The sequence below is a fragment of the Podarcis vaucheri genome, assembly GCF_965113315.1.
Source record: "Podarcis vaucheri genome assembly, chromosome: 16".
Taxonomy (NCBI): domain Eukaryota; kingdom Metazoa; phylum Chordata; class Lepidosauria; order Squamata; family Lacertidae; genus Podarcis; species Podarcis vaucheri.
Window position 1 is genome coordinate 4,931,051 of NC_138754.1, and position 21,410 is coordinate 4,952,460.

Below are 21,410 nucleotides of genomic sequence, written 5' to 3' on the forward strand. Positions count from 1 at the left end.
GGGCTTAGGACAGCCCCGTCGTGGAATCGCATGTGATGCAAGCCCTGCAGTGTAGGCTAAAAAAAACATTGTCGAGATGGCACTAGACTCCACTTGCCCAGATTTGGCAAAGGTTTCCGTGATTTATGCTGCCTGGGACGCTGCTTCACACCCACTGGGATTGCTAATGATAACAATAATATTTTTTATTATTTGTATGCCGCCCATCTGACTGGGCAGCTCCCAGCAGAATAGTAAAGCAGCGAACATTAAAAACTTCCCTAAACAGGGCTGCCATCTGATGTCTTCGGAAAGTCAGGTACAATGGTACCTCGGGTTACATACGCTTCAGGTTACAGACTCCGCTAACCCAGAAATAGTACTGTGGGTTAAGAACTTTGCTTCAGGATGAGAACAGAAATTGCACGTCAGCACGGCATCAGCAGGAGGCCCCATTAATTAAAGTGGTGCTTCAGGTTAAGAACAGTTTCAGGTTAAGAATGGACCTCCAGAACAAATTAAGTATGCAACCAGAGGTACCACTTGTAGTTGCTGCCACCATTCAGGCATCCTGGAGTCAAATATATAGCACCACCTCTACAATCACATCCCAGGTGCTCTCTCCGGATCCAGCCCTGGTGCTCCTCTCCCCTAGAGTGCGGCATTAACCCATCCATTTTGCATCGATCTTTTTGTGCTTCTCACTGCAGTAGGGTGGCTTCCCACTAAAAGCCCAACTCACTCACTTCACAGGAGGAATGGCTAGGGAAGGGAAGGGAAGGGGACATTTGACACCCCAAAAGAGTGTTTTTAATGGTTTGTCTAAAATAGAACATGGCAGAAGATCTTATGTTAAACCAGATGCACAGCCCACTAGTTCCCCATTTTGTGGATAAACGTGGAGGTTTTATTGAAAACTAAATTAACTCTCTTTCTTCTCTTTATATACAATTGCTGTTTCAAGCTGCATTGCACACTCCTTTGTTCCGCAGTTTCCTCCTCCCTTTCTTCTGTATTCTTGTTTGCACCATCATTTTTACTGCATTCTGTATTTGCTTATGTCTGTATCCCTTCTATTATGAAAAATGACCCAAAAAATCATTTTCTTTTTTTAAAAGTAGGCCACTGAACATTTCATGAGCGAGTCATAGTTCAGTGGAAAAGAACCTGTTCTGCATGCAGAGGATGCCAGGTTCACTTCTCAGCATTTCCAGATAGGGCTAGAAAAAAAGACTCTTGTCTGAAACCTCCGAGAGTTGCTTCCAGAGCACACAAACTTCTGCTAGCTTGATCAAAGCTGATTCTGCATAAGGCTGCTGTGTGTGTGTGTGTGTGTGTGTGTGTGTGTGTGTGTGTGTGTGCAGCATGGGGGTGGGGGAGGTAAAGAGACCATGACTTGCAAAAACCCTATAAAATGTAGTCCTGGCAATATCAGAGGTGGGAGGTGGGCCCAGGCAAAGAATGGCGAACAACAACTCTGCAGAATAGGCTACTGTAATTATCCTGGAAGTGGCTATAAAGAGACAATTTAAATCACCCTTGGAGTGTAGCCTACTTTTGCTAAGCGCTGTTATGCAGCAACACCTTTGTGCAATAAATCAGGGGTGTTGAACAGTGTGGTGCAAGTTATACACCTGCTCCCTGCCCCCAAACCCAGTCACTTGTAGACAGTATTGCGCTAGATGGACCAAGAGTCTGGCTCAGCAGAAGACAGCTTCCTCAGTTCCACTTCCAACAACAGGGAGACCCAGGCAGATGGGCAGGGTATAAATAATATATTACTACTACTACTACATCCTTGCATGCTGTACATCTTTCCTTTACATTTTCTCCCCTTTACCACGTTGAGTATTTCTTACTTTAGCCCTTATCCAGACAAGAGCACCTCAAAATTGCTTTAAAAACTGACTCGTTTTATTGGCCTCTGAAAGAGAAGTCCATTAAAATGGCCGGAAGCTGGACATAAGCCAAGTCAATAAGCAAAGCTACAATGAGAGTGTCTGTCAACTGTCGAGGGAGAAGCCTGTTTTTATTTTTTTTAATGTTTACCCAAGAAAGCAAACATGCCAGCATGTAGAACTGTATGCAACAAAGTCTCTGCCTCGTGTATTAGTTCTCCCAGCAAAGGGCCGATCCTCCCCATAATTCTGAAGCGTTCAACAACCCAAGTCAACACCTCCTGCTTGGGATGGACTGCCCAGCGACTTTTGCTTAACACACAAGATATCAAAGGGTAGCACACTAGTGAAGTTTGTTGCTGACAAACAATATAGAATGTTGATTTTTTTTTTAAAAAAAAAGATAACATAAAAATATTTTCAAACAAAAAAAAGGGGGGAGTCAGTCTTTCAGAGATCCCACTGAAGTGGATGGGGGGTGTTAGCTTTGCTCAGAAAAGTCATAAACAGCTCATCTCGGTTTTGCAGCAGTTACTATGCTTGAATGTGCCTTCCAAGCTCAGCAACCGATCCAGGGGTCTGAGCGGTTCTTCCGCATGAGGAAGTTGATCTTTCGAGCCATTTCCGTGTTATAGATCCTCCGGCACGTCTCGTACGCCTCCCGCTGCCTCTTGCGGCAGGGCTTCTCATAATACCGTTGGCGCTTGCTCCTGTCAATGATCCCGTCCATAGTTAGGACCCTGAGCAGAGAACAAAAAGAAGAACAGGGTCAAATTCTTGTCAGATGAGGCCAGAATCAGGCTAGCAACCCACCATCTTCCTCTGTGCCAAATACAGAAAAGCTGATAGCTGCCAGCTGTGCCCAACTCCCACTCTAAAAATACAGAACTAAAATAACCACCCTCCTCCTCCTCCTCTTCTTTTTTATGCTGAAGCACTTTAGAGGAAATGCCATAAAAACACGACGATCATGCTGAAGACACGCCTTTTCTCCCCAGCCTTTGACACTTGAGATATGTATTTTTAGGACCCACCCTATTTCCGTGACTGTGATTTGTTTGAACAGCTTGTAGTGTTGAATTTTAAATTGCTGGATCCCGCCCTGGGACCTGATGGTGAAGGGTGGGTGATAAACTGAATCTTTAATCATCACCACCATGACTTGCAAAGTATCTAGGCCACCAAAAATTCTCTAATATCAATTAGGGCTATCATAATTTTGGCAAAAGGACATCTTACTGGGGCAAGGGTCCCCCCCCCCCCACATCCTGGTTCCAAACCTGAGATTCAGGCAAGGCGATCTAGGGACTCGCAGGAAGGCTGTAAAATAAAATAAAAACAGCCCCCACCAAAAAAAGCTGGAGACCCAATGCATTGCAATAGGCTGGCGGGTGAGAAGGAGAATTAGGAGGTGAGGCTGCAATTATGGAAAGCCATATACAGTACTGAACACCTTTGTAGCTAACCGACCCTGAGAGGTTGACAAATGGAAGCTGGATAGTGGCTCAGGGAGAGCCCTGCAGATTCGAATCTCACTTAGCCAGCAAGTCATTCCCCTGTCACAGAATCAGCTCTCTCTGCTTTGCAGGATGAGGATAATATCAGCCTACCTTACCGTACGGTAAGGTAGCTGAGACAAAGATATTTGCCAATCATTGCATGGACCCATGAGATTCCAAAAACTATTCAACGGCAATTCTCCCAGGCATGAATTATAAGATGAAATCTGCAATTTATTTCTGCACAACAGAAGCAGCAGCCCGGATAGCTTTAAAAACAAAACAAAACGAAAAATATAAATGCCAATTTTCTCTTTATGAGAGTTTAAAAGCAATTCTGGCTTGCTCTGCCTCGTTTTGCATTCACATGGCCTGGGAGTGCTAGCCTGTCAGGGTTGGATGAAAAATAATCCTGAATGAGCTCCAAGCTCCGCCCACCAGCACCCGGCACCCAACGAGAGGGAGCTCGGTGGCCCCCTCCACCCAGCGGGCCAGCCAATCCCGAGGCCAGAGGTTTCTCAGAATGGGCTTATGCAACCTCGTGCACATCCTTGCTCCTAGTCTCATGGGCTGGGACTGTGAGGGAAGACACATGTTTGGCTAGCTGGCGACACAGGCATCTGAAGGGAACATGCAGAGGGCGCAGCAAAAAAAGCTACACACACACACAGCAACTGTACTTCTAGCTATTTTTAAACCCTTCACTGGAAGCCTGAGAAAAACGCAGAGAGAGGCAGGCGAGCTATTGGAGGGGAAATCGCTTCCCCCGCAACCAGGAAGCAATTTGCTCTGACCCTGCAATTATCCCCGCTCTCTGAGGAAAGCTCCCTGATGCATCGCAGGTAGCAGGGAGGTCAGGAACGATTGTTTTCTCAGCCTGCCAAGACGCTGCCGTGTCTGGTGTCCTTGCAACTTTCTGCCTTCTCCTTCCTGGCACCCAAACTTCCAGCAGAATGTGGTGGGCACTCATCCCCAAGCAATTTGGACGTAAAGGCCTTTAGGTTTTATAGCCTATGCAATTCTGTCCATTGGACAATTTTGTTTTCGCAGCCAGCACATATATCATAACACAGGTATCTTCAACCTTTGAAGCTCAGGGCTCACTTTTAAACCAGACATGCACTTGGGGACTCGTTTCTTAATCTTTTACTAAATATTTGCATGGGTCAGGCCACATCGCAGTTGCAGGTCCACCAGCTGAAGACAGGTGTTGCAAAACATTCCTGCAGCCTCAAACATCTAGTCTTTAGTCCTTACCGAGCCCTCTCATTCTCTCCTTGTCTCACTCAACCCTCCTTGCATTTGCATGCAATCTAAGAACAGAAGAAGCTGCCTTATGCAGTAAATCTCTCTCAAAAACAGGTAATATTTCATGGGAACAGGGCATAGCCCATCTCCCCATCACAGACCCATAGCTGGTATCAGACACTAACCAAGAACAAAAATGCTTTTGGGTTACCATGCCATGGGCACCCATTTTTGCTGAATGGTCACCCACCCTCCACATTATAAGCAGACACTGCAAGATACACACACACAAATAAAGTTCTGCAGCCAAATTAAGTATCACATGAATCCTGTAAAGGCACACTTTGCAACTCAAAAGCCTGAACACTCATATAGCAGCAGGCGCTGGTTCCGAAAAACAGAACTCAAGCTATTTGTATATATATTTTTAAAGCATACAGCCTGAGCCCATCATTTAAAAAGTTCCATTTATGATATCCAGCCAGCAGAGGGCATGACAGCCACATGTTGACTAAAGCTTGCTTACAAGACAGCATTACAAGTCACGACTCTCCCTTTCTCCTGATGAAGGTTGCATAAAACCACCTAACTTGACAACACAAATCGCCTACGTGCTTTTGCCCTAGCAGTCACACATGGCTGCTCAAAATACAACCAGGAAATAAAAGCAAAAGCTACTCATTCAACTCATAGAAACATTGTGAAAATGACCCATGGATGGTTAAGTCCAGTTGAATCTGACTTTAGAGTGTGGCGCTCATCTCACTTTCAGGCTGAGGGAGCTGGCGTTTGTCCGCAGACAGTTTTCCGGGTCATGTGGCCAGCATGACTAAACCGCTTCTGGTGCAACAGAATACTGTGACGAGTGCCAAAGCGCATGGAAACACCATTTACCTTCCCAACACAGTGGTACCTATTCATCTACTCACTCTGGTATGCTTTCAAACTGCTAGGTTGGCAAGAGCTGGAGCAAAACAATGGGAGCTCACCCCATAGCGCAGATTCAAAACATTGCAGCCAGTCCTGGGTGCAGCAAGGCCAAAGGATGTCTTTACCTGTTGAGGACTCGATAGGCAGCCTCCACATTGCCATTGGGCACCATCACTGTCCGAGCGATGAATTTCAAGTGATTGGCCATCTTAGGTGTAGCTGTTTCTAACTCCAGGAACTGGAGGCCATCGGCTTCTGGCCCAAACAAGAGAATCTCCCAAAGATACCTTTTAAAAATAATAATAAAAGGACACTTCACAGCTAAACATAAATAAAATATATTGGGGGACTACTGTTAGTGCTAGATGCACACGAAAGTCCTGGTTCAAATTTCTCTGACCCCCATCTGCAATATACATTTAAAGTTTTCATACCACTTTTTTGACAGGCATTGCTCCCCCCAAAGAATCCTGGGAACTGGACTTTGTTGTGGTTGCTGAGAGTTGTTAGGAGACCACCACCACTCAGGTGTCTCTCTGACTTCGGTGCCCCTTTTGTATTGTTTTTAAAGCCTTCTTACAAATCTGGGGTTTCTTTGTATTGCTTTAAAAACTATTATAGCTGTTTTAATGACATGACCATGAATTGCTTCAAGGCATACACGTAAAAGGCACTTCATGAATTCATACCTAAAACAATAATTCTAAGTGTCTTGTGTGGGTACACAGGCCTTTGGCTTTTTATTATTGGCTGCCTCCTTCAGTGGGTGGGATTTTTTTAGTCCTGCCTTTAGAAAAATATGAATGAATTTTCTCTGTTTTTATGCTGGTGTTAAATGCCTATGTTATTTATTTATTGCTGTAAGTAACTTTGAGATACTTTTAAAAAAGGCAATACATGTGATAAACAACAAGAGTCAATAATTATAATAATAAATGTAGTAAAGTAATCATTTCTCATTTGGCTGTCCAGTTGGCAGATCTCAAAGTAGATCCATGCAGAGTGCTGAAACTCCAGGCACTGTTTCTTAAAAAATAAAATACTGGGTTTTTCTATTTTCTCAGTTCATGGCCCAATTCTGAAATTGTGAAAATCAGTATTATTATCCAATGCTAACTCCTACTCAGAGCAAACCCACTGAAGTTAAGAGACATGACTAACTTAGGTCCATTGATTCCAACTGAGTAGAAATAAGCTGGAGGCAACCCTCGGCTGTTTTCATTGCCCCTTCCAGGCTCTTTGGGGCCACCTAAACCAATTTACCTGACAATAATAAACAACATAAAATTATGTACGAAGGGGAGGATAATGAAGGGAGGCCGTTCACACACACACCCCAATTTGGAGGAAACTGCGGAGGGGTCTCCCCCTTTTTGGGGTGACCTTGGGCCAGTCACTCATCTCTCAACCTAATCTACCTCACAGGGTCGCCGTGAGAAGGTAAAACGGGGAAAAGGAGGGGGGGTTATGAATTTCCCCCGCCTCGACCTCCCTCGGAGGAAAAGAAGGGGCACGAAATATATTTTAATGCAACAAATCAGATAAAACGGGGAGCGCCCCAACTTCTCCCGTCAACAAAAACTAAGGGCAGCCCCCCCCCTCAATGGGGGAGGTTAACCCCCCCAAAAAAAATTAATAATTTCCACGGCGACAGGGAGAGGAACAGTATCTTTCGAGGGAACCGCCACATGATTATTTTTCAGCCCGCCTCCCGCGCTTCCTCCCGGGGCAGGAGCTCCTAATAGAGGCCGGGGATGCGCGCGGCCTACGGCGGACCCGAAGGGGAGCGGGGCCAAGAGGGGCTTCCTCGCGCGCCCCCGCCAAGGACTACACTCACCCGCCGCTGGAGTCAGGACGGAGCCGCAAACCGGAACCGGAAACGCGTGTTCCTTTCCCCCCCTTCTTGCTTCTCCGGCCTGCGGCCTAGTCCTGGTCACCATGGCAACGGGAAGGCCTGCTGGGAGACGAGGAGGTCAAACTCCTGCGCTAAAGTTATCCTCTCCCGTTGTCACCGAATAGGGACGGCCTCCTTACTGCTATTTTCGGTTCCCCCCCAATCAATTAATAATAATAATAATAATAATAATAATAATAATAATAATAATAATAATAATAATAATAATAATAGTTGTGGTGGTGGTTGTTTTTGTTGTTGTTTTTCAAAAAAAAATTAATTGGTTTTCACAACATTATAAACAAACACATAAGACAAACAAACATAAATCATAGCCTTATTGAAAAGTACACATGTTAACATTGTTAAGTGACTTCCTCGCTTCCCCTTGGTTGAATTTCATTGCATGTCCTTTTAACGGTTTTCCAAATCACAGTTCTTGTAAAATTCAACTTAAACATTAACATCCTTAGATCTTCACAGTATAAAATTAAACATATTAAGATGTTAATAGAGGGTAAGGATTTGCTGAACTAAATATCTGAACTGGAATACAAAAAGGGGAGGTGTGAGGAGGTCAAGAAACTAGTGAATGAAGTATAGGATATGAAAATACTAATCTTTTTTCTGTTTTGTTTTTTGGTGTTTTCTTCTTCTTTTTCTTCTATTCTGTTAACTGTTTTCTATTGTGTACCTTTATGTGTTTTGTTTTGTATTTTCTTATTTTTGTAGGGTTTTTTTTGGCTTTTGTATTTTATGTTTAAATTTTGAAGCTTTTGATTGTTCAATAAATATTACTTTAAAAAATTAAATAAAGCACCTTATGCTTTCATGCTCTGCAAAATAATAATAATAATAATAATAATAATAATAATAATAGTTGTGGTGGTTGTTTTGTTGTTGATGTTTTTCCAAAAAAAAATTAAATGGTTTTCACAACATTATAAACAAACACATAAGACAAACAAACATAAATCGTAGCCTTATTGAAAATTACACTTGTTAACATTGTTAAGTGACTTCCTCGCTTCCCCTTGGTTGAATTTCATTGCATGTCCTTTTAACGGTTTTCCAAATCACAGTTCTTATAAAATTCAACTTAAACATTAACATTCTTAGATCTTCACATTATAAAATTAAACATATTAATTCGACACATCATAAATAAAATCCTGAGCCAATTAACGATCTGCAAGCTGTTTTCAGTTCATTTAACTTAACATATTTAAGTAATCATTAAATTTAATCCACTCTTCCTGATACGCCTCCTTCTGGTTGCGGACTCTTCCGGTTAGGTCATCATCTTCATCTGCCATTCTTCTTGTTGTTGTTGTATTCCTTCCTTCCTTCTTTCCTTGCTTCCTTCCTTCCTTCCTTCCCCGCCCATCTGGTTGGGTTTCTCCAGCCACTCTGGGCAGGTTCCAGCAAAATATTAAGATACAAAAATTCATCAAATATTAAAAGCTTTAGACTAGTAGTTTAAACATTTAAAAGGCCATATTGGAAATCACTATCCTGCCCCTACCTAAGAACATTGCATGATAAATAAAAGAGCCAGCAATGGCTCATGTTCAGAAAGAGGCCTTGTGCAAATATATAAAGCAATAGCATAAGGGGGGGGGGGGGAAGGAGGTAGGAAAAAAACACCAACCCCATAGCAATAAAATGACTAATAACTCTATGAATAAACGAATTAAGCTCGTTGCTGATTTATCAATAGCTTTCCCACTGCAACCTTTTTTTTACAAAAAAAATCAGCCAGTAGTCAATGCAAAACTATTCATGAAAATAAAAGCATTGAACTATCCGTGGCTTCTCAACTGCTAGGCAAATCTTTTATAAAATAAAAATAAAAAACCAGTGCTTAATAATTGTATAATATGTAAAGCACAGGTTCAAGCATTTATTATGTGTGCCTGCACTGATTTTTTTATTGTTATGTATTGATGGGTTGATTAAAATAAATAAATAAATAAATAAATAAAGGCTTGCCTGGCAATTAATAACCTTTTTTTTTTTTTTACAACAACAAAAATGTTTTTCCACACAGGACTGAGACAGCAGCAGTGAAAGCCAACTGACCCTTGAAACAGAACTTTTTGTTGTTTAGTCGTTTAGTCGTGTCCGACTCTTCGTGACCCCCTGGATCAGAGCACGCCAGGCACTCCTGTCTTCCACTGCCTCCCGCAGTTTGGTCAAACTCATGCTGGTAGCTTCGAGAACACTGTCCCACCATCTTGTTATTCATAACCAATCAGTTATTCCATTTTGATTGGTTCAGAAAACAGAACTAGCACCATGCAAATTATTTTCTTCAGTCATTCAGGTATATTGACATGCATGGATTGGCTATTGCTTTAGTGGCCAGGAGGGGGAGCTAGGACTTTACAGTACTTAATTCTGGTGTTCAGTGCATTCTGGTTAACCAAAGGACAGAGAAATCAACCCATTTCAAGGTGGATGGATGGAAAGGAGGGCAATATTTAAGTGGGTCAAGGTGTGATGCCAAGAAAGGGGGTTGTTAGTTTAAAAAATGTATTAAACACACAAAATACCTTATATAGACGACACAATACACAATATTTCTTCTTCTTCTTCTTCTTCTTCTTCTTCTTCTTCTTCTTCCTATCTGACCTTCAACCTAAGCTCACAGGACAGGTTAATATTGAAATTGCATAATATCATAAACAGTTTCAAACAATTAAAGAAATGCAAACATTAAAAGCCAGGGTAAAGAGGTGTGTATAAATTAATAAATTAATATAACAATGCACTATTACAAATAATAAATAAACTGCGATAACCAAGGACAACCCTCATGGTGCTTTATTATTGTGGTTGCTATGGTTTTACATTCTTTGCAAGCTTCTAACTTGGTTTAAAGCTGCCCAGAGACTGGTCTGTATCAGGTGATTAACAAACGGAACAAATGAATAACACAATGCTGGCTGCTATTGTTAAGCTTCAATCTTGACATAGCACTGTCTAAAATATGATACACTTAATTATCCTTCCAGTGCGGCAGCAAGAAGGCATCAAATGATGATTATGATGATTTTAAATACTTTTGGAACCATGGACTCAGCTACATTAGTACAGTGGTACCTCGCAAGACGAATGCCTCACAAGACAAAAAACTCGCTAGACGAAAGGGTTGTTTGTTTTTTGAGCTGCTTCGCAAGACGATTTTCCCTATGGGCTTGCTTCGCAAGACGGAAACGTCTTGCAAGTTTGTTTCCTTTTTCTTAACACCGTTAATACAGTTGCGACTTGACTTCGAGGAGCAACTCATAGAACGCGGTGTGGTAGCCTTTTTTGAGGTTTTTAAAGACTTTGGTGATTTTGGAAGCTTTTCCAAAACTTTCCCGACACCGTGTTTCACAAGACGAAAAAAATCGCAAGACGACAAAACCCGCGGAACAAATTAATTTCGTCTTGCAAGGCACCACTGTAAAGAAAAAGTGATTTGAATGCGCTATAAACATGCACCACCAGATGGCACCAGAGAGCAGCAAATTTTCCAACACAATTTTCCATAGAGATTTTTTTCTTTTGTTAAAACGGTCTAATTTCTGACTTATTTCTAGTGGATATCCCCCCCCCGGTGCATCCACCCCCCTGATGCATTTTATGGGTGATATGCACTAGGGTCCTCGTGAGAGTACCCCAAATGGAAGAAATGTGTAGAAGTCTGTTGTCTGTAGATGGAGCATCCCAGACCGTGAAATTTCAAGGCACAAACTGGAGACCTAGGGTGGGACCCTGATGATGTCAAGGGAAACACCCCCCCCCCAAGATGTCACAGGGATTGGCTCCACGGACAAGTTTATTAGGAGAGGGGAGCAGAGGAAGGCAAACCCAGAGTATGGATGCTATAATTTGCACCCAACTCCTGCAGTGCCCACCTGGACATTCAAGCCCTCCAGATACCACCTGGAGACTTCAGGACAGACCTGGAGGCCTGGTAGGGGCATCTAGCTTGTCCCAGAGTGCCCCCATACCCCTGTTGTTGCTTAGTCGTTTAGTCGTGTCCGACTCTTCGTGACCCCATGGAGCATGTCAGGCACTCCTGTCTTCCACTGCCTCCCGCAGTTTGGTCAAACTCATGCTGGTAGCTTCGAGAACACTGTCCAAACATCTCGTCCTCTGTCGTCCCCTTCTCCTTGTGCCCTCCATCTTTCCCAACATCAAAGTCTTTTCCAGGGAGTCTTCTCTTCTCATGAGGTGGCCAAAGTCTTGGAGTCTCAGCTTCAGGATCTGTCCTTCCAGTGAGCACTCAGGGCTGATTTCCTTCAGAATGGATAGGTTTGATCTTCTTGCAGTCCATGGGACTCTCAAGAATCTCCTCCAGCACCATAATTAAAAAGCATTAACTCTTCAGCGATCAGCCTTCTTTATGGTCCAGCTCTCACTTCCATACATCACTACTGGGAAAACCAGAGCTTTAACTATATGGACCTTTGTTGGCAAGGTGATGTCTCTGCTTTTTAAGATGCTGTCTAGGTTTGTCATTACTTTTCTCCCAAGAAGCAGGCGTCTTTTAATTTTGTGGCTGCTGTCACCATCTGCAGTGATCATGGAGCCCAAGAAAGTAAAATCTCTCACTGCCTCCATTCCTCACTGCCCATACTCCTAGGTAATACTAATACACCTGAGAGCCCCCCCCCCAAAAAAAAGGCCTTATGGGGACAGGTTGCGTTTCACACGCCTATCTCTGGGTCCTAAGCCTTCTGGCAGAAAATGGAATTAGTACAATCTCTGAGGATTCCTCTGACACGCAAACCCACAGCCCAGAGAGACGAAAGCCAATCCCCTACTAAGGCCTCCATGCTCTAATAGGTTCTGACAGAGGCGGGGGGCAGGGGGTGTAGAGACCTGGCTGTGATCCTATGATTGACCCGAACCATGAGTGGAGGTGATTGGCACAAAGCGCATTTGATGAGAATCGGTTTATTTTCCCTGAGACACACGGCACAAGCTGCCGGTCAGTTTTTTTGGCGGAGGACTCTTTAGCCAAGGGGGGTCATTGTCAGGAGAAGTTAGTGGTTCCTTTTCTAAACCAGACACATGGAGCCCTGTGTCCATACAAACTCTTTCCCCAACTTGCAGACCCTCCGAGTGTCCCTGTTTTCCCGGGACAGTCCCAGATTTACAGAAGCCGTCCCAGTTTTGATCCCAGAATGCCCCGCTTTCCCTTAGTGCACCCCTCTTTTCATCAGAGAAATGTTGGAGGGTATGGAATCATGCGATCCCCAAGCCAAGGAGATAAGTAACTATACAACTTTCATAGAATCCTAGAGTTGGAAGAGACCACAAGGGCCATCGAATCCAACCCCCTGCCAAGCAGGAAACACCACCAGAGCACTCCTGACATATGGTTGTCAAGCCTCTGCTTAAAGACCTCCAAAGTCGGAGACTCCACCACACTCCTTGGCAGCAAATTCCACTGTCGAACAGCTCTTACTGTCAGGAAGTTCTTCCTAATGTTTAGGTGGAATCTTCTTTCTTGTAGTTTGGATCCATTGCTCCGTGTCCGCTTCTCTGGAGCAGCAGAAAACAACCTTTCTCCCTCCTCTATGTGACATCCTTTTATATATTTGAACATGGCTATCATATCACCCCTTAACCTCCTCTTCTCCAGGCTAAACATTCCCAGCTCCCTTAGCCGTTCCTCATAAGGCATCGTTTCCAGGCCTTTGACCATTTTGGTTGCCCTCCTCTGGACACGTTCCAGTTTGTCAGTGTCCTTCTTGAACTGTGGTGCCCAGAACTGGACACAGTACTCCAGGTGAGGTCTGACCAGAGCAGAATACAGTGGCACTATTACTTCCCTTGATCTAGATCAGGGGTGTCAAACTCAAATTCATCGGGGGCCGCACCAGCAGTTTGGTCACCCTCAAAGGGCCGGTTGTATCGGCCTAAAATATTTGAGCAGGCTGAGCCCCCTGAAGTTGATGGGCTTTTACCGTAATTTTCGCTCTATTGGACGCACTGGACCACAGGACGCACCTAGTTTTTACAGGGGAAAATCAAGGAAAAAAAATATTATCCCTCCCCCCCAGCCCCAAAGAGCAACGGACAGGCTGCGTGCAGCCTGTCTGCTTCTCCCAGAGCTTCTCGGGGCTGCGGGGGAAGCCCGGGTTCCCCCACCAGCCCCAAAGAGCAAAGAAGCCAAGACAGCGCACGGGATCCATAGCCGCGCAACCTCTCCAGCTAGGAGCTAAACCTCTCCAGCGCGGCTAAGGAAGACAAGGCAGTGAGCGCGATCCATCCCACTCACTGCCCTGGCTTCCTCTTTAGCCTTGCGCAGCATCTTTAGTCTTGCGCAACGGGATGGATTGCGCCCGCTGTCCACCGGGGCTGGACTAGATGACTCCTGGGGTTCCCTTCCAACCCTGCAATTCTATGACCTCGGAAGGTGTTTGGGGTCTCCACCACTGGAGGCTTTTAAGCAGCGGTTGGGGGACCATCTGTCTGGCGTTCTTTAGCTGTGATTCCTACATTGTGAGGGGGCTGGGCTAGATGACCCTTGGGTGGCCCTCCCAACTCTATACAGTCCTACAGTTCTGCAGCAGGAGATCCACAGCCACTTAGAATCATAGAATCATAGAGTTGGAATAGACCACAAGGGCCATCGAGTCCAACCCCCTGCCAAGTAGGAAACACCATCAGACCACTTCACACAATGCCCACTCCCAATTTTCATCTGAGAGACATGTGGCTTCAGTGTCTAGGCAGGTACCCCCCTACCTGCCACACTTCTCCCACCCCACTTAAGCTAAGGGAATTCCTGCCCAGAGAAGCTCCCAGGTGAGGCAAGGGTTAAGATCTACCTCTGGTAGATCTCTTGCGGCTGGAGAGGCATGCAAGGCTAAAGAGGAAGCCAGGGCAGTGGGATGGATCGCGCTCGCTGCCCTGGCTTCCTCTTTAGCCTTGCGAAGCCTCCCACCCCCCCCCCCCCCGGAGAGGCACGCAAGTCTAAAGAGGAAGCCAGAGCAGCGAACGGGATGGATCGGGATGGATCGCGTTCCCTGCCCTGGCTCCCTCTTTAGCCTTGCGAAGCCTCCTCCCCCCTCCCCCCTCCCCCCCCCCCTGGAGAGGCGCGCAAGTCTAAAGAGGAAGCCAAGGCAGCGAACGGGATGGATGTGTTCCCTGCCCTGGCTTCCTCTTTAGCCTTGCGAAGCCTCCCCCCCCCCCCCCTGGAGAGGCGCGGCAGCCCGTGGGACGAGGCGGGCAGCCTGCGGGGTCGCGCCGGTGGGGGACCTCCGGAGGCGGCCTCTCTGCTCACCACCTCCTTCGTGCTGAAAGGCGACGCGGCGCACAACCAGGCGATGGTGCACTGGACGGGCGAGAACAGCAGCGAGAACGGCGGCTACGCGGGCCACATGACGAGGTCTGGCGGGCCGGATTCGGCCCGCGGGCCTTGTGTTTGACACCCGTGCCCTAGGCTCTGTGGTTTAACCCACAGCACTGCCCGCGTCCCTCTATTCTTATGGAATAGGACGTCCCTATTTTCACTGGAGAAACATTGGAGGGTATGGCCTTGCAGTGCCGAGCTCAAAAATGCCACTGCATACATATTAAGTTCTTAAACCATAAACTTTGGAAACCTGCAAACAAAGCCCTTTAGCCGCATCCTTAGAAGTTGGCATCACCCAACAATTTGCTGATTTGGCTTGAGATTGGCAAGTCCGGTTTGGCTGCCTGCTTTTGACATGTGACGGTGATGTGTGCTTCTTGTTAGTCACTGCTTTCTGACGGTTACTGACGGTGTACTGCTGACTGCGCCAAATTTTCAAGGGTTGGCGTGGGCTTTTTTGATGCATGCACCCTCTTCTGCAAGCCGAGTTGCACTGAATTGTCCAACAATATGATAGCTACCGTATTTTTCACTCCATGAGACGCCCTTTTTTCTTACTAAAAAGCAAGGGAAAACGTCTGTGCATCTTATGGAGCGAATGCATGGTCCCTGGAGCCTCAAGATTTTTGCATTTGGTCACCCCAAATTCACCATCAGATCACATAGCATGTCCATGGCTACAGCCTGCACCAAAAAAAATCAAGCACCTACTGTTGCGTGGGGCCACAATGGTGCAAAAACGTGGTTACAAGGCACGGATCCACATGGGTTCTCAGTATTTTTGCATTGGGCTACCCCAAACTCACCATCAAATCACATGTCTGTGGCCACAGCATGAACCACAAAAATCATACATCCACTGTTTTGTTCAGACTATTTATTTTTTCTTGTTTTCCTCCTCAAAAAACTAGGTAATAATAATAATAATAATAATAATAATAATAATAATAATAATAATAATTTATTATTATTATTTATACCCCGCCCATCTGGCTGAGTTTCCCCAGCAACTCTGGGCAGCTCCCAATCAGTGTTAAAAACAGTACAGCGTTACATATTAAAAACTTCCCTGAACAGGGCTGCCTTAAGATGTCTTCTGAATGTCAGGTAATTATTTATCTCTTTGACGTCTGATGGGAGGGCGTTCCACAGGGTGGGCGCCACTACCGAGAAGGCCCTCTGTCTGGTTCCCTGTAGCCTCACTTCTCGCAATGAGGGAACTGCCAGAAGGCCCTCGGCGCTGGATCTCAGTGTCTGGGCTGAATGATGGGGGTGGAGACGCTCCTTCAGGTATACAGGACCGAGGCCGTTTAGGGCTTTAAAGGTCAGCACCAACACTTTGAATCGTGCTCGGAAACGTACTGGGAGCCAATGCAGATCTCTCAGAACCGGTGTTATGTGGTCTCGGCGGCCACTCCCAGTCACCAGTCTAGCTGCCGCATTCTGGATTAATTGCAGTTTCCGGGTCACCTTCAAAGGTAGCCCCACGTAGAGTGCATTGCAGTAGTCCAAGCGGGAGATAACCAGAGCATGCACCACTCTGGCGAGACAGTTCGCGGGCAGGTAGGGTCTTAGCCTGCGTACCAGGTGGAGCTGGTAGACAGCTGCCCTGGACACAGAGTTAACCTGCGCCTCCATGGACAGCTGTGAGTCCAAAATGACTCCCAGGCTGCGCACCTGGTCCTTCAGGGGCACCGTTACCCCATTCAAGACCAGGGAATCCCCCACACCAACCCGCTCTCTGTCCCCCAAAAACAGTACTTCTGTCTTGTCAGGATTCAACCTCAATCCGTTAGCCGCCATCCATCCTCCAACCGCCTCCAGGCACTCACATAGGACCTTCACCGCTTTCACTGGTTCTGATTTAAAGGAGAGGTAGAGCTGGGTGTCATCTGCATACTGATAAGGTGCTTCTTATGGTCACGTGCATCTTATGGATCGGAAAATACGGTATCTTAAAATACCCGAAGGGCTTTCTGTCCCATGGAGGACGGAGTCAGCTTGCTTTCCTGCTGTTCTGAACGGTAACGGCTCCATACCAATGGGTTCAAATGATGGGAAAGGAGGTTCCAACTAAACATTAAGAAGAACTTTCTGGTAGTAACAGCTGTTCAATGGAAGAACAGACTGCATAATAAGGTGATGGACTCCCCTTCCTTGGAGATCTTTAAGCAGAGGCTGATTGGCCGATCTCTCAGGGATTCGTTAGCTGTGCTTCCAAGCATTGCAAGAAGTCCATCTTTGGGGGCAAACGTCCAACCTAAAATTCTCTGGCTTAACTGCAGCACGCTTTCAGTATTATGAGTAACTTTCTAAGGAAATTGAAGTGTTCCCATTGGAATCATTAATGCCCATTTATCTCAAAATACCGACATGAAGCGTTTTTTTGTTTTAAACTGAAGTTTATGCAGAAAAAGCGAAAACGAAAAAAACAACCCGAAACCAAAGGATGGTATTGCTGATCTACTCAGATCCTCAGAGAACAAGCAGCACCACACATGGAGAACTGATCCTTCGCAACACTGTAGAAAAAGCACAGTAACCTCTGCGTTGAAAGCCGAGGCTCCCAGCCAACAGGCAGTACCCAGATTTGCAAGCAGATACACGACAGGTGTCCACACACACAGGCCAAACTCCACTTTGATGCATGGTGCGTCAACTAATTGAATCACGAACCTGTTGTCGTTCTTTCAAGGTAGAGGCCTTCGTTACAGAGACACAGGCAGCGTCCCTGAGCTGCAATTTTGCCTGGATGATGGTCACCTAAGTTGATGGAGGATGGGGGCTAGTTGGACTGCAAGTACAGAAAGGGGCAAGCAAAAACGATCAAATGGCTGAAGCAACTCCCCTGTAAGGAAAAGTTGCGGCGTTTGGAACTTTTCAACTCAGGGGAAAGACGAATAAGAGGTCACATGATAGCTTATAAAATTCTGTATGGCGTGGAGGAAGCGTAGAGAGGCAAGTGTTTCTCCCTCTTTCTCAGCGCTAGAACTCATGAAAGCTGAATGTTGGGAGATTCAGAGCACATAAAAGAAGTGTAGTGCATAGTTAGACTCTGGAACTCCCTCCCACATGAGGCCACCAACTTAGATGGCTTCAAAAGAGGATTAGGCTAATTCATGGAGGAGAAGGGCTCGGTCCAGTATACCTGAAGGAGCGTCTCCACCCCCATCATTCTGCCCGGACACTGAGGTCCAGCACCGAGGGCCTTCTGGCGGTTCCCTCACTGCAAGAAGCACAGTTACAGGGAACCAGGTGGAGGGACTTCTCAGTGGTGGCGCCCTCCCTGTGGAACACCGTCCCACCAGATGTCAAAGAGAAAAATAACTACCAGACTTTTAGAAGACATCTGAAGGCAGCCCTGTTTAGGGAACCTTTTGTTGCTGGAGATAGCAAGAGGGGAAAGAGAGAGCTCTCATGCTCAGGTCCTGCTTTGGGGGGGGGGCTCCCACTGGGACATCTGTTTGCCCACTGTGAGAGCAGGACACTGGACTAAATGGGCCTGCTTTGTCCCGACCCAGTAGGCCTCTTCTGATGCTTTGATGGAACCTCCAGGTGCAAAGGAAGTCTATCTGTTTTTTTATATATATAAATTTTTATTTAACAATTTAAACAGAACAAATTATCAAAACAAATCATCTTCATTATTTCCCCCCTTTCCCCCCTCCCCAACAACCCTCCCTTCCACCCCCCCAAAACTTCCCTCAGCTCCTCTCTCTGATTTCTCAACTCATGTTGTCCTCTGCATATTGTAAAATTGTATACATCCTTATATTATCTGTCTACTATATGAACCCTCAATAAATTTCTGCATGTTTATTCAAAACCTGCCAAGGAGTCCAGTTCATTTTGTTGCCTTTTTAAATAATTTGTAAAAAAAGTTCCCATTCTTCTTTAAAGTCACAGTTGCCCTTATCTCGCAATTTGCATGTCAGTTTCGCCAATTCCGCATAATCCATCCATTTCTCTTGCCACTGTTCTTCTGTCGGGGTTTCCTCATTCTTCCATCCTTGTGCTATCAAGACTCTTGCCGCTGTTGTAGTATACATAAATACGTAAGTTCTTTATTTTCCTTGGCAGCTCTTGTCCTACAATCCCTAACAAAAATGCTTCTGCAAAGGCAGTCTGTCTGGATCCCTATGTTTTATGGGGCATTTGGCCACTGTGAAAAGCAGAGTGCTGATCCAGCAGCCAGGCCCTTCTTAAGTTCTTATGCCACTGTTGTTGTTGTTTAGTTGTGTCCGACTCTTCGTGACCCCCTGGACCAGAGCACGCCAGGCACTCCTGTCTTCCACTGCCTCCTGCAGTTTGGTCAAACTCATGCTGGTAGCTTCCAGAACACCATCCAACCATCTCATTCTCTGTCGTCCCCTTCTCCTTGTGCCCTCCATCTTTCCCAACATCAGGGTCTTTTCCAGGGAGTCTTCTCTTCTCATGAGGTGGCCAAAGTATTGGAGCCTCAGCTTCAGGATCTGTCCTTCCAGTGAGCACTCAGGGCTGATTCCCTTCAGAATGGATAGATTTGATCTTCTTGCAGTCCATGGGACTCTCAAGTGTCTCCTCCAGCGCCGTAATTCAAAAACATCCATTCTTTGGTGATCAGCCTTCTTTATGGTCCAGCTCTCACTTCCATACATCCCTACTGGGAAAACCATAGCTTGAACTATATGGACCTTTGTTGGCAAGGTGATGTCTCTGGTTATCCTCCCCCAATTCCTGTTTTACAGGACAGAGAGAGAGAGAGAGAGAGAGAGAGAGAGAGAGAGAGAGAGACGTTCTCCTTGCCAAAGCATCTCCTTGCCAAAGCGAAACAGCTGGTTCACCCACAAGATCTCCCTGTGGGTGATAGAGAGCAGCAGCTGCTTTTGATGTGGGCTGAGACCAGACTCTGCGGTGACTCTTGCAAGTCAGGGCATGGACCGCCTCACCTGTCAGCATCATCACGAGGCAAAGAGGTGAAGCCAGGCACACCTGGAACGGGTTGGGCTCCCGAAGCGGGCAGCAGGTGGAACGCACGTGCCCAGGCTGTCTCTCCCACTTCAGAGCCTGCGATGGGCAAACCTGTCCATCTCGGCTTTGTAATCTCTTCCCACATTGCTTTGAGATTTACCTGGCTGAAAGAGCTGGCTGCAGCTTTTTCCTGCATTGGTTACTTCAAGACTGGATTGCTGCAGTGCACTCACTGTGGGGCTTCCCCTCACACTGAGGTCAGTGCAGAATGCTGCAACCCGATTGCTGACAGGAGGGAGGCCTTGTCAACATAGAAACAGCTATGTGAACGGCTAAGGGAGCTGGGCATGTTTAGCCTGGAGAAGAGGAGGTTAAGGGGTGATATGATAGCCATGTTCAAATATATAAAAGGATGTCACATAGAGGAGGGAGAAAGGTTGTTTTCTGCTGCTCCAGAGAAGCAGACACGGAGCAATGGATCCAAACTACAAGAAAGAAGATTCCACCTAAACCTTAGGAAGAACTTCCTGACAGTAAGAGCTGTTTGACAGTGGAATTTGCTGCCAAGGAGTGTGGTGGAGTCTCCTACTTTGGAGGTCTTTAAGCAGAGGCTTGACAACCATATGTCAGGAGTGCTCTGATGGTGTTTCCTGCTTGGCAGGGGGTTGGACTCGATGGCCCTTGTGGTCTCTCCCAACTCTATGATTCTATGAAAACCTGTTCTCAGAGCTGCAATGGCCACGGATTTGCTACCGGGTCTAGTTCAAGGTGTTAGTATTAGCATATAAAGTCCTTAACAACTTGGGACCACTCTACCTGTGAGATCGCCTTACCCCATTATATGCCCACTTGACCGCTGGAACTCCCTGCCAATAATAATAATAATAATAATAATAATAATAATAAAACAATAATAAATTTTTATTTATACCCCGCCCTTCCCGGTTCACAAACCGGGCTCAGGGTGGCTAACAACAAATTTAAAACACTTAATTGATGCAACAAAAAACCAGCATAAAATATGGTATAAAACGTGAATAACGATCAATTCAGAATTGAAAAATCAATTTAGGGGGGAAATCCATCCAATAAACATTAGATGATCACCAGGGCTAGCTGGCTAAATTAGTCCTATTTGGACCAGCGAGGAGACCAGGGGAGAATTAGCTGTGGGATCCCAGAGCGGGTAATCTTCATAAAAAGGGGAGGGGGAGGGAAGGAAGGGGAATAAAAGATCAGGCTAAGTTCAAGTTGAAAGCCAGGTGGACTAGCTCTGTCTTACAGGCCCTGAGGTTAAATCCTGCAGGGCCTTGGTCTCATGAGACAGAGCATTCCACCAGGTCAGAGCCACCACTGAGAAGGCCCTGGCCCTGGTGGAGGATAATCTAACTTCCTTAGGGCCCGGGACCTCTAAACTATATATCAGGCAAGCAGCTTCACTGGACTTTCTGGTGTATGCTAAAAACATTTTTGTTTAGGCAGGCCTCCCAGACACGTAAAATGTGGAGGTAAGTTTTAATCAGCTTTTAGTTTATTGCTGATTTTATCTTTTGAATGTTTTAAAGAGTTGGTTTTATTGATAATGTTCTATTCTCTTTGTAAACCACTTTGAGGACTTTTATTTTTAAACAGTCAAGAAGTGTATCAAGTTT

The 21,410-nt window shown here is 45.7% G+C and overlaps 2 protein-coding genes across 2 annotated transcripts in view; one reads left to right on the forward strand and one right to left on the reverse strand.

Annotated features, from left to right (window-relative positions):
* Window positions 1-1,976: 1,976 nt before the first annotated feature.
* On the reverse strand, window positions 1,977-7,525 carry MRPS21 (mitochondrial ribosomal protein S21). The gene is made up of 3 exons (XM_082202678.1): window positions 7,392-7,525; window positions 5,680-5,841; window positions 1,977-2,617 (listed from the first exon to the last, which is right to left on the reverse strand). Exons 2-3 carry the CDS (start codon window positions 5,760-5,762, stop codon window positions 2,437-2,439), a joined length of 264 nt encoding a protein of 87 aa, XP_082058804.1. The 5' UTR covers window positions 5,763-5,841; window positions 7,392-7,525; the 3' UTR covers window positions 1,977-2,436.
* A 13,166-nt stretch (window positions 7,526-20,691) lies between these two features.
* LOC309520579 (uncharacterized protein) overlaps window positions 20,692-21,410 on the forward strand; it is a 123,448-nt gene continuing 122,729 nt past the window's right edge. The window contains exon 1 of the mRNA XM_082202544.1: window positions 20,692-21,008. The gene's annotated coding sequence lies outside the window, so the exon portion shown is untranslated. The remainder of the gene's footprint in view (window positions 21,009-21,410) is intronic.